This window comes from Eubalaena glacialis, chromosome 3 (assembly GCF_028564815.1).
Source record: "Eubalaena glacialis isolate mEubGla1 chromosome 3, mEubGla1.1.hap2.+ XY, whole genome shotgun sequence".
In the NCBI taxonomy this organism is placed as follows: domain Eukaryota; kingdom Metazoa; phylum Chordata; class Mammalia; order Artiodactyla; family Balaenidae; genus Eubalaena; species Eubalaena glacialis.
Window position 1 is genome coordinate 172396908 of NC_083718.1, and position 17794 is coordinate 172414701.

General features: G+C 36.3%; 1 protein-coding gene across 21 annotated transcripts in view; it reads right to left on the minus strand.

The window, feature by feature from the left end:
• EPB41 (erythrocyte membrane protein band 4.1) overlaps positions 1 to 17794 on the minus strand; it is a 204195-nt gene that overhangs the window by 53307 nt on the left and 133094 nt on the right. For 10 of the 21 annotated variants that reach the window (XM_061184616.1, XM_061184625.1, XM_061184610.1 and 7 more), the window contains exons 12-14: positions 8074 to 8282; positions 4679 to 4735; positions 3418 to 3480 (exon numbers count right to left, since the gene is read on the minus strand). In XM_061184616.1, the coding sequence (XP_061040599.1) occupies positions 3418 to 3480; positions 4679 to 4735; positions 8074 to 8282 (329 nt within the window). The remainder of the gene's footprint in view (positions 1 to 3417; positions 3481 to 4678; positions 4736 to 8073; positions 8283 to 17794) is intronic. The other 11 variants (XM_061184614.1, XM_061184627.1, XM_061184623.1 and 8 more) reach the window with 6 other exon arrangements.

A 17794-nucleotide genomic window follows, 5' to 3' on the forward strand; every position in this document is an offset into this window, starting at 1 on the left:
AGTTTATGTAACAGGAGGCATAAACCAACTTTCAAGAGACTTGGCCAGAAATGATCTGGGAAATACAACGTGAAGACAAAAACTCAAATGTTCTTGGTCCAACATATTTCTTCAAAAAAAACCTCAAAAGATCTATGCTTGAAATCAAAACATGTGGGAGCCTGTCACTTGATGACTGCTAAAAATTCTGTGTTTATTATATATCAAGCCAGCTCTGTATCCAAGAAAAGCATAATACTAAATATATCTCCTAATATGCTGTGTGAATGTGGGGATTAGTCTTTTTTTTTTTTTTGGCTCCGTGGGAAACAGCCTCATTTGGTGTTGGGGGTGGGGGAAAGGAATTCATTTAAATAAAAATTTGTTTTAAAAGTTTTTCCTGGGGCAATATAGGCTGCAATTAAGTAAATTTTTTTCAAAAGCAATGTCAAAGAGAAAACAGTATAGGAAAAAGAATCAGTGAGGCATATGACACAATTTTGATTCTGGAGATATTCATTCAGAAAATTCATTTAATAGCCTATTCTTTTTATTTTTGCAAGACTGAATGATGTTTATGTGCTTTGAGATCAGTCAAAGAGAAAACTAACCCAAAAAGGGCAATCCTGTAGCTCCCCCATAAGAGTACCTCTTGCCTGCTGGGATGAAATGTGAGTATAGCTCAAGAATATGGGCTTCACCATGGGGAAACAACTGTTTGCACTTTTGTTCTAGCTGAAAGCAAGAAAAGCATGTTTACTAGCTAAAGAAAAGCAGGAACAAGGTCAAAGACTCAGTAGTAGGCTGAACAACTGAGACCCATCAGGCATGGAAGGCTCTGTGACCTAGCTCCTGACAAAATCAAATCTGTTTGGGCCAAGAACTAAACGTATTTGGGAGGGTTAAAGGTGAGAATGGAGCAAAAAAAAAAAATGATCAAGAGAGGCTATGATAAAACCACAACTCTCTGGGTTATTAGCCTCTTACTATAAAAGAGTGGTGATTTGTTACTTGTCCTGCCTAGCTTTTGATTGGCTTGGAACCTGAGAAAATAAATGTTTCAATAAAATCAGCAGCTTCTGAGGGAGCTTTCTCCATCCTTCTTAGCTGGCTCTGTTGGAAACCTGTGGGGGCACAGAGTTAAATTAAGATCTCAGAGGGACCTGTTCCAAATAGAATTTGTCACAGACACTTGCTACAGGTTCTCATTGGGAGATGGAGGAGGAAACGGTAGATCTAAAAATGAACTCGACCTTATTTGTGCCAGAACAAAGCATTAGTGGGGGTGGGGTAGGAGTAGGGGGAGGAGGGAATGCTTTAAAAAAAATCTGCTAGAGTGACAGATAACTTGAGAGAACTTCCCTAAGCGGGGGAAAAAACTTTTACAATACTAGAGAATGATGGTTAGCCAAACTACTTTGGCTGTTTTCAGATTAGACACTTTCTGATGCCTATCATCCTATAATTTTAGCAGCAATCAAACCAAACACTTAATTAAATAGAAAATATTCTCAAAAGATAGTTAGTAGTTTTAATTTTCAAACACACACTTATTTAGAAATCCCCTCTCATGGCTGTCAATGAAATACTGGGGAAAACGTATCACACACAAGGACTTCGTGAGTCTCAGAAGCCATAACACACCTCATTGAACAAAGGACAAATATATGATTGGTACTGCAGGTTCCAGTTAAGAGGCAGAATTACAGATGGACAAGTCAAGAAATAGGCATGTTTGGAATTGGGAGATGTTACATTGCTGAGTATAAGGAGATCAACTGATACCTGTTATTCTCCCTAATCTCAGAAGCGGAACCATTCAGGTCTAGTTTCAGCTATGCGCTAAAGCAAAGAGATCTAGTTACCAAGTCTGAAATATCCTAGGGTCCAGCCTAAGAAAACTTCATGTTACATGAGGTAAACATATATAAAACACTTGGTATTGTGCCTACCACACAGTACATGATTAATGAAAACTGGCCATAATTTTTATTTTTATCAAAGTATCTTATACCTAGCAGGCACTCAAAATATATGTATTGACAAAGAATAGATGACGTTAAGTAATTACTGGATGCTATTAGAGTTCTATCTAAAAAAGTTTCTTCAAACATCCCCTTTAATAATATTTGCCGTTACATATGTTCATCTTTCAGGTCTCAGCTTAAGTGTTACCTCTTCATAGACAACTTCCCTGTCCATCTTATTTAGAGCAGGTCCTTTTTATTAGCACAGCATACTATTTCCCTTTCATAGCTTTTATAATAACTTGTAATCATTTTATCAGTATTTTTTTACTTATTGTTTCTCTCTTCCATTTTTCCCTACATTGGATGCTTTCTGAAGGCAAGAACGATTTATCATCTTCCTATATAGTTACATTTCCTTTATACTTGAGTTAAATCCCTGATGTCAGAATTTATACCCATTTCTTTTGGTTCTGTCTTGAGTGGAGTTGTAAGATAATTAGGTCATTAGCTTCCAGGTAAGAGTTTCTGATGTGTAAACATGGCCTGTTTTTTCACAGAATAACTCCAATTTCCTTAATTTTTCCTCACAGAGTTCCTTTAATCTTCTAGTTAGTTTTATATTTCCTTATCCCGTGTGGAGCCTGAAACTAGATAAAGTATACTAATATAGGCTTGGTGAAAATCTGACCGATATTGAATACAATGGGAAAATGACCTTACAATTCCTACAGCACACAGTATGTTGCTATTTCCGAATGGGAAAAAAAAAAGTATAGTTTAATAGAGTTAGATGGACCCTAACACAAATCCTAGCTTTACTGATTTACCAGCTCTATAACCACAAGGAAATTACTTAATTTCTCTTAGCCTCAACTTTCTCTTTAAAATAAAAATTCCATACCCGTAGGCTTGTTCTATAATTAAACTATCTTATATCATACTAACTACTCATTAAATGCTAGCCTCCCTTCTTTCCTTCCTGTATCTTACTTTTTTTTCCCCTGACTATTCTTCTGTCATTTTTTGGTATCCTCAAAAATTTAAGTCCATTTTGAATTGTGATCATTTCTCCTATTTTTCCACATTCTCCTGATTCAGAAGATGAAAAAATTGTATAAATTTGATGCTTGAAACATACAGGAGTTTATACTCTTGGACAATTCAAGGAACTTTTAAACAGTGATGTAGTTCTTTCTAAAAGTGGGTAAAACAATGGAACCATGGGATGCTGAGGTAGTCCCAATCATATATTTTTTAGATAAGTATGAGAGATGGAAACTAAAGAGTCAGAAGTAGAGATGGTTGCATATCTTCATGTTTACCAACATGCAAAAGCATTTTAAACCTAAAATTCTCTCATGCAATGGCATGCAAAACCAAACGCAGCATAGAAAGAAGAAAGGGGATCAGCAAAGAACGCAGAAGGTTACAGGCAACCAACTGAAATAAGCTTCAAGTTCATACAAACCTCCAACATTAAATTGCTATGTCTGATATAAATGTTTTCACCATCTAGTCTCTCTCTCTTTTTCTGTGAAAATGAAAGAGGGAAAAACAGAAAAGCATAAAAAATTAAAATGTTGTTCTTGCGCGAAAAAACTGCAAATTGGCAAACCAAAAAAATATTTAAAATTAAATGTCCATAGCGCAGCATATGCCAACATGAAATGGTCACAGAACCACAAGGACACACAGAGGACATGATTACCACTAGAAAATGGATGACATTCTTCATGAATGATGGAAGAATGCGACGATGTTATTTAAATAGACAGTGCTCCTGGCTTCATTGGATTCTTACATAACAAGCTGCTTTACGTTCCTCTTTGAGCTGTTTGAGGGTTATCTTAAAATGCATGACTTTAAGAAGCCTTGACTCTCCGTGTTGCATGGAGTAGGGAAATGCTTTAAAACATTATTTAGCGTTTTGGACATTATTTCAAACTTAGTAATACTGCAGGTACGTACAGCTCTAATATCTTCCATAAGAAAGATCTAAGGGCATTTTATACATGGTCAATCAATACTCTATTCAGTAAGAATTGATTCATCCTACTCTATGGTTGGGAAGAATGAGACACAGAACAGCCAAACCCATAATTATTAGCAATACTGGGGGTTGCTGCTATGATGGTTTCCATAATAAATATGCATAAAATATTGTCAACGATTCCAAGCATATGGTACCACTGTGAAATATTTCTTATAAAGTTTAAATATAAAGGATAGATTTGGCCTTCACTAATTATTTCATTGTGTTTAAAAGATATTTTCCTACTGGAAAGTTTATTTTAATGAAATTTCTCAATATATAGTATAGGATTATAATTTCTTTGGTATACATATGTGTATATGTATATGCATATATATACATAACATGTGTATATCTATACCTGCTATTTGAAAGTAATTTCGGATTAAGAGAAATCAATGAAAAGAATGGATCACTGTCTTTTTAATGCACTTTGAAAGTCAGCATGGGTGATGGTAAAGTGATTTTGTGAAAGTGAAAAATGGCTAACCTTCCTCATTCTTATCAGATCTTCAGTTTTTTCTGCAAGCTTCTGTTTTGCCATTATTAAAAAAAGAAAGAAAAATGATAAAATATTGGCTCATTGAAGTTTTTTTGAACCTTCAGCTTATAATTTTTTTTTAAGGAGCAGGGAGTGGGAGGGAAGAAAAAATTGGGGAGGGAGGGGAAAAGGAATAAGTGGCCTATTGGCACAAACCTGTGTTTGGTCACCATTTGAGGTGGGTACTGTGACCTCGATGTGGGTTTTTTCCACCTACATTTAAGAAATAAAGTGGTAAAAACATTTCAGGTTAGTAGGTTTCTATGAATAGCGTCATTTCCAAATCAGCTGCATCTTTAGGCTGCTTGTAAAATAAGCTGATATGTAATCATCATGATGCAGTCTTACAGGGGGTATTGCAGGGAAGGACACTGCTCTCAAAAGCAATCAGTTAGTTCACCATCACATTCTCAAAGCTGAAGAGGTAATATGGACAACCAAAGGATCAAAAAAGAAAATTAAGGTAATTATTCTATTGATGAAGAGAACATTTTTATACTTATTTATTAAAAAGTACTTATTAAAAATAATAATTTAGACTTTAAAAAGTCATACGTTTTTGTTTTGCTTTTTAAAAATGATGCAGAGGTATTTTAAATAACATAAAAACAAATTTACAAATGAAGATACCAATGTATGACACACATGACAGAAACAAAATCTTTACAGTTTAAAGCACACATAAAATAAACCACATATGACACCAAGCAGGTAAATACAAAAAATTTTGTTAGTTGATCAATATATTTAAGGAGGCAAGTTTAACCCTTGAGTTTATTAGACAACAACACATCAAAATAGACTCAATCTAAATTGTTACTGATGCATGCAATTACTTCCAAGGCTGATTTATAAATAAGCACACACAGGGCTCAGCTGCAACATTCAACACACTGTAATCTCCTCTCCAGGGAGTTGGAGCCCATGTGTTCGGTGGATGGAAAAGATTCATCCTTAAGAACAGGAAGAGAATAACTAAGGCCTCCTGCCTGGCTTTGAAATACCTTTAGCAGCAGTCATTTTATATACCCAAAATGGAGTAAGCATAAATTTAAAAACCAAGACTGTTAAGAGAAAGCATAATAGAGTGAGCAATGCCTAAAGCACTGGATATATCAAAATGAGAAAAATGTTTTTATGAAGGGTCAATCACCCTGTATCATTACGTTCTTTACAGAACCTCATTAATCTGTGGTTTTGATGTACTCTTTCTTTTTTTTTTTTTTTTCTTTTTCTGGCCGCTGTGCAGCTTGCGGGACCCTAGGTCCCCAACCAGGGATCAAACCTGGGCCCTCAGCTGTGAAAGCACAGAGTCATAACCACTGGACCTCCAGGGAATTCCCTTGACACATTCTTTTTAATCACACTTGGCAGCATTACCTCAGAATATAATGTCATTGTGCTGTTTTCTCTAGGACTGAATGTAAAGAACATAAGATGATACCAACCTTTGTGACACTGTCAAATCATAAGCACATCTGGCTACAGTCCTTTTAACTACTGGGGTAATTAACAATTTGGGTTATTTCTACTCTGAATCCCAGTAGAAATAACTGGGATTATTCTGGGATTATTGCTGTGTGGCCCTTAACAAGTTATTTCACCTGAGTTTTAAGTCTTTTATTGATAAAATGGAGATAATATCTTCATAGAGTTGTGAATGCTTAGCAAATGGAAGTTTTCAATTATTTTGTAAAGCTTAAATTACTTGTTTAAATGAATAATGACTTCTTGCTTTGGGTCCTTAGCAATCCAACAGCAAGAAATTGAGAGCCTCTACTTCAATCTAAGAATGGAGACCAAGTAGCAACAGTAGTTCTATTTATGCTCCTACAGAGAATATCAATGGAGATAAAGATGCACATGAGGAAAGGTACTATCTCCACACCTGCAAAGTAGGTCTTGTCAAATGACTCAAGATGCCAAAAAGCTATCTCTATCTGGCACCAACTTAGTATTAGGCAATGAGATTTCCACAATTACAAGGCTACTTTATTACTACTGCTGCTTTATATAGTAAATACGGCTTCAGGCAAATTCCATAATTATTTTCTAACTGCTACAAATAAAATCAACTCAGAGTCACCCTTAACTCCGTCACTACTATTACGGTAACAGAAGGTTATCAGAGGTGGCTTTCAGTCTGATCTCAATACAAGTATCTCAAAATTTATTTATATAGAATTAACTGGCAAGAAGACCCCCAACTGGCACTTAAATGGTGAGCATATAACAGGAAGTGATCTCTCCACTCTGCTGAGGTCCCAAGAACAAAGGGAACCTATTCTTGAAGATACTTATGTCTGTCAGATAGGCAAAAGAACAAATAAGTTAGCAGAAAGCCAAAGGAATCTTAGCCACCAAAAAGATTCCCTTGCCAATTCCAGTAATCTAACACTTTTCAGTTAGTATCACAAACGGAAGGACAGTCAAAAGTGCCAGGTGAGCTACCCTAACATTAAAAACTGAAGTAGTCTAACATTAAAAAGGCACTGTTGATACTGAACCTGGTGGTCAATGTCATGCACATTTAGCTAGATACAAAAATGCAAACACCTACCATTCACTCTGGACTCAAGTTGGTCTCAAAGGACCGTAAAAACTATATGTCATATTGAATAGTTTTGTTTTTTTTTTAGTACAGTCAAAACAGAGCCAGATTGGCCACTGCTCTATAGGTAAACTAGATATTGAACTGGCTCCAAAAGAACAGGATTAATCCATCTGCCAAGGGGAGAGCACTTACCAAGGTCTTACATGGTTTTAAATTTCTTAACAGACATATAAAAGTGTAATTTTTCTTATAAAGTCTGCTTCTATTAATTCCTGTTGTCAACAGTGAGACTCGTATTTACTTCAATAAATCTGAACTGACAGCTCAACTCCATCACTGCTTAAATGTATTTTAAAAAGCTTATCAACATAGAAAAGATCAGTCCGGATACTGTTACTCCTGGGAAATCTACTAATTAAATTGGTGATTTTTCAACAAAGTTCCGTGACTGTGGGTGCAATCAACTCAGAACTGTAAACAACCCAGTAGCATAACCTCCTCTACATAATGGATCTTCCTCTTTTTGTAAAGTTTCTTAAGATTTGAACAACCATATAGATGTGCTTTATATAATATCTGGATATTCTTTGGGTATGTTACACATATATCCATTTTAGGAAATCAAATTATATTTTACTCATACTAGCAGAGCTTACTCTGAAAAAGGAATGTGGAGATTCCTTCTGGATGAGTAAAAATTATTTTTAAAAACAGATGATCACAGTGCTGGTGTGTTTTACAGACTCATTTTTTAAGATTTAAGTTGGGTAAAGCTATGGGTCACCAGAAAACTGGGATAGCTTACAGTACTTCATGACATAATTCTATGAAAATATTTTACAGGTTAATGGGAGATACCTTCTTTCAGAAAGAGTCAGGAAGAAATAACTTTGTTAGGATTTGACAAAAACCAATGCTTTGAGAATCTTCCTGGTCAAGGAGTCAACACCTCTGAACCAAAAAGAGAATTAGCTAGACATTTGGGCTTATGACATACCTTCCACACTTCTGTGAACTCTGGCTCAGGTTGCTCAGGTGGCACTTCTTCCTTTTTCACTTCAACCTGCACTGTTTCCTTCGGTGCTTCAGAAACCACTGCTTTTTTAACAGGTGCACCTGGGACGCTGTCTTCTGCGGCCTGACTCTGAGCAATGGCTGGTGCAGAGGTGGGCCGAGGACTTCGGTCTGCTGAATCAACGGCTGCTGCTACGTGAAAAAGGCACAAGTGAAGGATAAGTGAAGGCAAGAGTCACTGTACTACTTCACAGCCACCAGGTGAAATAATTGTGACTCCAGGACACATACGAGTGTTACAGTGTCCAGTGGGCTATCATACAGAAGGTAAAAAATAAATTATGAGTGCTCTGGCAGGTAACTGATGGCAATAATGGCAATAAGAAAGCTAAAAGTACCCTAACAGAAAAGCTAAAATGTCCTAACGATAATGTTCCATAAAGGGTGGGACAGGAGGTGGGAGGGGGGTGGATGTGGACAGCAAAATATGAAAAGAAAAAAAAAAGGAAAACTCATTTTATTAAAAAGTTGGCAAAATTGTTTAACCTTGTAATCTATTAGTTTCAAGAACCTGCAAGGTAGTCTATGAAGGAAAAAATGGGTTAATTAAGTCTGATTTCTTCTATGAAGGCTTTTTGAAATAAAGATCCATTTATTTATAGGTGATTTCAGGAACCTAAAAATATATTCTAGGAAAAAGGATTAAGTCTGATTTCTTCTGCTAAGCCTCCTCGGAATGATTACAAAATAGCTTGATAAAGGAATCTTCTTATAAGACATGTACACATTTTGATGCTTCTTTAAGCTTGTTTAAAGGCAAATCTTTGAACCAGACACTTTCCTTTTTAATTATTTGATTAAAAAATAAAATTCAATCCATTTAGCCAGTCTATGTCCTTTGGTTGGGGCATTTAATCCATTTGCAGAACACTCTCTGCCACAAGATCTTTTTTGATCCACCTCCTAGAGTAATGAAAATAAAAACAAAAATAAACAAATGGGACCTAATTAAACTTAAAAGCTTTTGCACAGGGCTTCCCTAGTGGCGCAGTGGTTGAGAATCTGCCTGTCAATGCAGGAGACACGGGTTCGAAAAAGGAAGAGAGATGGTTGGCAGGAGCCAAACTCAGCCTGATGAACAGTTATCAGCAACCATTTGGGCCATTAGCAGACTCAGAGCTGCTGACAACCTCTGACCAAGACGGAAACAAATGAGATGAGGAGGCTGGAGGCTGTCTACAGCTACATGCTTTTCAGATAAAATACCTGGTACTGGTATTGTACACTGACTCAGAGGGGCATTTAGAGAATTGCGATTATTTTCATAAAGAATTCTGCAGCAGGGCTTCCCTGGTGGCGCAGTGGTTGAGAATCTGCCTGCTAATGCAGGGGACACGGGTTCGAGCCCTGGTCTGGGAAGATCCCACGTGCCGCGGAGCAACTAGGCCCGTGAGCCACAACTACTGAGCCTGCACGTCTGGAGCCTGTGCCCCGCAACAAGAGAGGCCACGATAGCGAGAGGCCCGCGCACCGCGATGAAGAGTGGCCCCCGCTTGCCACAACTAGAGAAAGCCCTCGCACAGAAACGAAGACCCAACACAGCCAAAAATAAAATAAATAAATAAATAAGTTTTTAAAAAAGCTTTTGCACAGCAAAGGAAACTATAAACAAAATGAAAAGACAACCCAAAGAATGGGAGAAAATATTTGCAAACGAATTGACTGACAAGGGATTAATCTCCAAAATATATAAACAGTTCATGCAGCTCAATATAAAAAAAAACCAAACAACCCAATCAAAAAATGGGTGGAAGATCTAAATAGGCATTTCTCCAAAGAAGACATACAGATGTCCAAGAGGCACATGAAAAGATGCTCAACATCACTTATTATTAGAGAAAGGCAAATCAAAACTACAATGAGGTATTACCTCACACTGGTCAGAATGGTCATCATCAAAAAAATCTACAAACAATAAATGCTGGAGAGGATGTAGAGAAAAGGGAACCCTCCTACACTGTTGGTGGCAATGTAAATTGGTCCAGCCACTACCATACAGAACAGTATGGAGATTCATTAAAAAACTAAAAATAGAGCTACCATATGATCCAACAATCCCACTCTTGGGCATATATCTGGAGAAAACCATAATTTGAAAAGACACATGCACCCCAATGTTCACTGCAGCACTATTTACAATAGCCAGGACATGGCGGCAACCTAAGTGTCCATTGATGGATGAACAGATAAAGAAGATGTGGTACATATATACAGTGGAATATTACTCAGCCATAAAAAGGAACAAAATAATGCCGTTTGCAGCAACATCGATGGACCTAGAGATTGTCGTACTGAGTGAAGTAAGTCAGACAGAGAAGGAAAAATATCATAGGATATCACTTATATGTGGAATCTAAAAAAATGGTACAAATGAACTTATTTACAAAACAGAAATCGAGTCACAGATGTAGAAAACAAATTTATGGTTACCAAGGAGGAAAGGGGCAGGGAGGGATAAATTGGGAGATTGGGATTGGCATATACACACTACTATATATAAAACAGATAATTAATAAGAACCTACTGTATAGCACAGGGAACTCTACTCAATACTCTTTAATGACCTATATGGGAAAAGAATCTACAAAAGAGTGGATATATGATTATGTATAATTGATTCACTTTGCTGCACAGCAGAAACTAACACAACATTGTAAATCAACTATACTCCAAAAATATTAATTAAAAAAATGAAATAAAATTCAAAACCTTTGGCCTTTAGTCCTTAAAAAAACCAAAACAACACTTTGAGTTCTACCCTATCCTCTTCCAGAGTCTTATCAATTTTTATTATTGCTCCTGTTCTCTAATATATTTAGGGCAGCAGTTCTAAACCAGGGGTGATTTTGACACCGCAGAGAACATTTGGCAATGTCTGGAGACATTTTTGGTTGTCACAACTGAGGAGTGAAGTAGAAGGGGGTACTGGCTCTAGAGTGTACAGGACAAGGTTGCTAGGTTAAGAAGCCCTGATTTAGGGCAAAGACTGTATATAGACTATACAGACTGTTTTAGAGGGAATATACAATATAAGCTTATGACAAAAGCTTTATCTTTTCACAGAGTTAAGAGTGGTTTTGGTTTGGATTACTGGGCATCTAAGTTTCAGATTACTCACTTAAAAACAATCACTCATACCCTTTTTATGATTTTTATCTTCATTCTTTCAGGAACTAAAAGAAAACATCCATATACTTCGTAGTAAGACCTCACTTACCTGGCAATGTCTAGGAATGTAGTGTGTTTCCACATGATTTAATATTTCTGATAACAGATCATTATCCTTCATGTTCTGAGACTTTTAAATTTTAATTATTTTACATGGAAATCTTTATAATTTTTATTACACACTTTCCTGCCTTTTTTTTTTTTTAACATCTTTATTGGAGTATAATTGTTTTACAATGGTGTGTTAGTTTCTGCTTTATAACAAAGTGAATCAGTTATACATATACATATATCCCTATATCTCTTCTCTCTTGTGTCTCCCTCCCTCCCACCCTCCCTATCCCACCCCTCTAGGTGGTCACAAAGCACCGAGCTGATCTCCCTGTGCTATGCGGCTGCTTCCCACTAGCTATTTACATTTGGTAGTGTATATATGTCCATGCCACTCTCTCACTTTGTCCCAGCTTACCCTTCCCCCTCCCTCCCCGTATCCTCAAGTCCATTCTCTAGTAGGTCTGCGTCTTTAATCCCGTCTTGCCCCTAGGTTCTTCAAGACCTTTTTTTTTTTTTTTTAGATTCCATATATATGTGTTAGCATACTGTATTTGTTTTTCTCTTTCTGACTTACTTCACTCTGTATGACAGACTCTAGGTCCATCCACCTCACTACAAATAACTCAATTTCGTTTCTTTTTATGGCTGAGTAATATTCCATTGTATATATGTGCCACATCTTCTTTATCCATTCATCTGTCGATGGACACTTAGGTTGCTTCCATGTCCTGGCTATTGTAAATAGAGCTGCAATGAACATTGTGGTACATGACTCTTTTTGAATTATGGTTTTCTCAGGGTATATGCCCAGTAGTGGGATTGCTGGGTCTTTTGGTAGTTCTATTTTTAGTTTTTTAAGGAACCTCCATACTGTTCTCCATAGTGGCTGTATCAATTTACATTCTCACTGACAGTGCAAGAGAGTTCCCTTTTCTCCACACCCTCTCCAGCATTTATTGTTTGTAGATTTTTTGATGATGGCCATTCTGACTGGTGTGAGATGATATCTCATTGTAGTTTTGATTTGCATTTTTCTAATGATTAATGATATTGAGCATTCTTTCATGTGTTTGTTGGCAATCTGTATATCTTCTTTGGAGAAATGTCTGTTTAGGTCTTCTGCCCATTTTTGGATTGGGTTGTTTGTTTTTTTGATATTGAGCTGCATGAGTTGCTTGTAAATTTGGGAGATTAATCCTCTGTCACTTGCTTCATTTGCAAATATTTTCTCCCATTCCAAGGGTTGTCTTTTTGTCTTGTTTATGGTTTCCTTTGCTGTGCAAAAGCTTTTTAGTTTCATTACGTCCCATTTGTTTATTTTTGTTTCTATTTCCATTACTCTAGCAGGTGGGTCAAAAAGGATCTTGCTGTGATTTATGTCATAGAGTGTTCTGCCTATGTTTTCCTCTAAGAGTTTTATAGTGTCTGGCCTTACATTTAGGTCTTTAATCCATTTTGAGTTTATTTTTGTGTATGGTGTTAGGAAGTGCTCTAATTTCATTATTTTACATGTAGCTGTCCAGTTTTCCCAGCACCACTTATTGAAGAGGCTGTCTTTTCTCCACTGTATATTCTTGCCTCCTTTATCAAAGATAAGGTGACCATATGTGCGTGGGTTTATCTCTGGGCTTTCTATCCTGTTCCATTGATCTATATTTCTGTTTTTGTGCCAGTACCATACTGTCTTGATTACTGTAGCTTTGTAGTATAGTCTGAAGTCAGGGAGCCTGATTCCTCCAGCTCCGTTTTTCTTTCTCAAGATTGCTTCGGCTATTCGGGGTCTTTTGTGTTTCCATACAAATTGTGAAATTTTTTGTTCTAGTTCTGTGAAAAATGCCAGTGGTAGTTTGATAGGGATTGCACTGAATCTGTAGATTGCTTTGGGTAGTATAGTCATTTTCACAATGTTGATTCTTTTCCTGCCTTCTTAAACTGAGTATTCTGAACTTAACTTTTCCTGATAAATTTAGATGTATAAGCAGTAAAAATTAGGTCATACAAAGGAATTCCATGAATCAGAACAGATTAAAAATTGAAATTCACAACTACTTCATATACACAACACCAAGAAAAAAAATGCTTGATGTTCTGTAATGATGTCCATTGAAAGAAATAACTCCTCAGAGGATACACAGGAAAAGCAACAGAAACACAAGAATCTACTTTATCTTTCCTTTTTTTTCTTTTTCTAAATATTTTATTGAAGTATAGTTGATTTACAATGTTGTGTTAATTTCTGCTGTACAGCAAAGCGAGTCAGCCATATATATATTCTTTTTCATATTCTTTTCCATTATGGTTTATCACAGGATATTGAATATAGTTCCCTGTGCTATACAGTAGGACCTTGTTGTTTATCCATCCTATATATACTAGATTGTATCTGCTAATCCCAAACTCCCAATCCTTCTGTCCACCATCCCCCTTGAGGATCTACCTTATCTTTCAATGAAAACTCTGTAGCCTCTTGCAAGTCCCTGCTACTCATGAGTGCTCTAAGCCAGTCAATGCAAGAATGGCAGATGGCAGACCAAATCTAACAACACAGGGGAATGTGACAAAATATTTTGCTCACAGTTGTATTAAAGTATCATTATACATGTGTATTCACACCTCTTCTCAAAGAATTAATTCGCTTCTGCCTGGCATCAGAGAAACATAGCCCATGCTTTCACCATGTGTTATTTTGCCACTTGCATTTGGTTTTAATCCAGTACTAATACTGCAGAGCCAAATAATTTAAGTCTTCAGCATTTCTAGCCCTGGCAATCTGTACTATATGTGGGAAAGTAGGTATAGGTGTAGAAACCGGCAGTTAGCAACAGAGGCAGAAAGTTGCATCATTTGTAAAATGTGAAAGATATGAACTCTACAGGATGGTTGGTATACTCAGTGGATATAAAATCACTTTATAAATCCTACATATAATAACTTTTAATGTCATACCTAAGTCATTGTATTTTTTTTATGGGTTAATATTATTTCAAGAGTATTTTGGGCAAAAACTAATTATACACACATTGAAATGCAATTCAAGTGAAACATCACCTAGGAGCTCTGGAGAGAGGCAAATTTCTTTCCTTTTCTCCATAAGAAGGCTATGAAAACTATGGATCACCCCAGAGAATCATGGTAGTTGACTGTGGTTCTTGTCTTTTTAAACAGCTCTATTGAGCCATAAAACTCACCCATTTAGACTGTATAATTCAATGCTTTTTAGTATATTCAGTGTTGGAGGTAATGGTTACTTTTTAAGATGTTTTGGTTTTTCAGTTTTATAAATTCGTTTGTTAACTATTAAAAGATTTTGATACATAGAGAACACTTAACTTTAAAAATTCAATTATTTCCCATTATTGAAGGTCTAGGCAAAGAAGAATGCTGGTTGTGATAATCTTGTGGACTCATTAACTCCAGTATTATGTTGCTCTTATCTGACAACAACAGAAACTTAGTTATTTATTAGAGCAGAGAAGCGTAAAACTCAAAACCATCATATTGTGTCAAAGGAGTCTTAAATTCTAGTTCTAGCTCTGTTACTTACTAGCACAATTTCTGCTAGCACGGTATAGGTACAATGGGTATGCAGTGGATCAGTGATCCCATTATCAGAGGGCCCACATGAATCATCTACGGATCTCGAAAAAAAAACAAACAAAAAACTCAGCTGATGCTCAGTTCCACAACAGACAGATGTGGTATCTAAAAGTGAGGCCTAGGTATTTGTTTTGTTTTAAAGCTCCAAAGATGATATGGATGTATTCCCCTGGCAAGAATCACTGCAACCACTACTCACTGGACGGATGAACAGCTTGGTTGTGTGAGCCTAGGAAGTTATATAACTTTCCTTGTGCCCCGGTTTCCTCATGAGTAAAACAAGAATTCCTAAATGCTTCTTGTCTGCTAGGTTGCTGGTACCAAAGAGGAATATATGGAAATGGTTTGAAAAGCAAAAAGTGCAACAAAAATATAAACTGAAAAATCCTTGTCGTCATTATTAGCTTATCCTTGTGACTTCCCCCTCTTATCGTATGAACTAGGATCGGAACCAGTTTTAGTTCTTCAGCTGGTGAAGCAGATGCTTTGAGCACCAGATATATCAGAAGAGAAAGGGAATGTTCATTAAAATGAGGCCCTTATAAAGCAATTCTTATTAAAGTTTCCCTAATACACCATCTCTAGCTTAGAGGCTTATATTAATTTAAAAAAAAAAAAAAGAGGGAGGCCTAATAGGGGAAAGTCTCTCTATTAAGAGGAATGGAAAAGGATCTAGGAAAAGGAGGGGAAAACAGCTTCCAGAGACATGTTTCCAGTTCTTATACTGAGAAGACAGCACACAGAGGGAAAAAAAAAAAAAAAAAGACACTTAAAAACAGAACTACAAAAGATTTGTCCTACTCAGTTTATATGCAATTCAGATGATTAAAAGATAATATATGTAAAATGTTTAGAACAGTGTCTGGAACATACTAAGTGCTCAATGAATACTGACTATTGACATCTTTCATTCTCCTTCTTCTACAAAAAAAGAAGTCATCACGGTGAAGAATAAAAAATGCAGCACTGGGAAAACAGTTCTAGATTCTACTTCTAGCTCTGTCACTGACTAACTATGTGACCTTAGGCAAATCACTTGACTTCTAAGGTTAGGTTGCTAAGAAATAAGAAACATCAATGGGTATACTTTTAAGAAATTAGAAAAAGAACAGTTCAATAAAAGTAAAAGGAAAATAATAAAGATACTAGCTGGCATAAATTAAATTAAAAATATATCAGAAGAAAACAAAAGTAAAAGTTGGTTCTTTGGAAAGAGTAATAAAATTAATAGATCTGTAGCAAGATTCTTTTAAAAAAAAAGGGGGGGTGGGTTCACAAATTACCAATGTCAGGAACACAAAAGTACTAGAGATCTTATAGATATTAAAAAGATACACAACTTTATGGCAATAAATTTGAAATTTTAGATGGAATGGACATTTCCTAGAAAAACGCAATTACCAAGAACTAGAACATCTTAATAGTCCTTTCTAATAAAGACGTTGACTCTGTAAGTAAAGAAGCCTCTCACAAAGGGATCTTTAGAACCAGCTGGCTTTATAGGTGAATTCTTCCAAACATTAAGGAAGAAATAATACCAATCTTACATAAAAATCTTCCAGAGAACAGAAAAAGAGAGAATCCTTCTCAATTTATTTAATGAGGCCAGCATAAACTTGATACTAAAACCTGACAACATTACAAGAAAGGAAAATTACAGGTCTATCTCTCTCATGAAAATCATTGCAAAAAGCCTAAAATGACATAAGAAAAGTATATTATGATCAAATTGAGTCTACTTCATGAATACCAAGAAGGCTTAACAATGGAAATCAATCAATGTAATCCACCACATAACATAAGAAAGGAGAAAAATAGGACTTCCCTGGTGGCACAGTGGTTGAGAATCCGCCTGCCAATGCAGGGGCCACAGGTTCGAGCCGTGGTCTGGGAAGATCCCACATGCCGCGGAGCAACTAAGCCCGTGCGCCACAACTACTGAGCCTGCACTCTAGAGCCCGCGAGCCACAACTACTGAGCCCATGTGCCACAACTACTGAAGCCCACGTGCCTAGAGCCCAAGCTCTGCAACAAGAGAAGCAACCGCAATGAGAAGCCCACGCACCACAACAAAGAGTAGCTCCCACTTGCGGCAACTAGAGAAAGCCTAAGCGAAGCAACAAAAACCCAACACGGCTAAAAATAAACAGATAAATTAAAAAAAAAAAAAGGAGAAAATCATATTATATCAACCAATGAAGTGAAAAGCATTTGATAAAAGTCGTCATTCATTCATGATAAAAACTCTTAGATATTTCCTTATCTGATAAGAGGTAGCTACATAAAACCCAGAGCAAACATCACACTTAATGATGAAATACTGATGCTTTCTCCCTAAGACTGGGAGTGAGACAAGAATATATAAAGAACCCCTACAAATTAAAAAGACAGACAACTCAATAAAAATATGAGCAAAAGATTTGAACAGGCACTTCAGAAATAATGATATGCAAATAGCCTATAAACTATGGAAAGGTACTCAGCTTCATCAGGATTTGAGTGAAGATTTTTTTTTTTAAGCACTTTTCTCCCGAGCAGAGAAATTAAACAGAGGGACAAGAGTTGTAACAGGAAATTCTAATGCACTTAAAATATCACACAGAAAGTGTGGAACATAAAAATTGTGCTCACATTCAACTAAATAAGAAAAATAATCATCTTATTTTCAAATTTTATTTGTTAAGCACTTACAATGCAGCAAGTACTGTGGTAATTATCAAGGCCAACACCAGTTAAGATCATGTATCTTTAAAAAGTTTTCAAACTGTAAAGATAGGAAGAAGGCATCATGGAATAAATCAAGGAAAAAGGGATTGATCTGGATA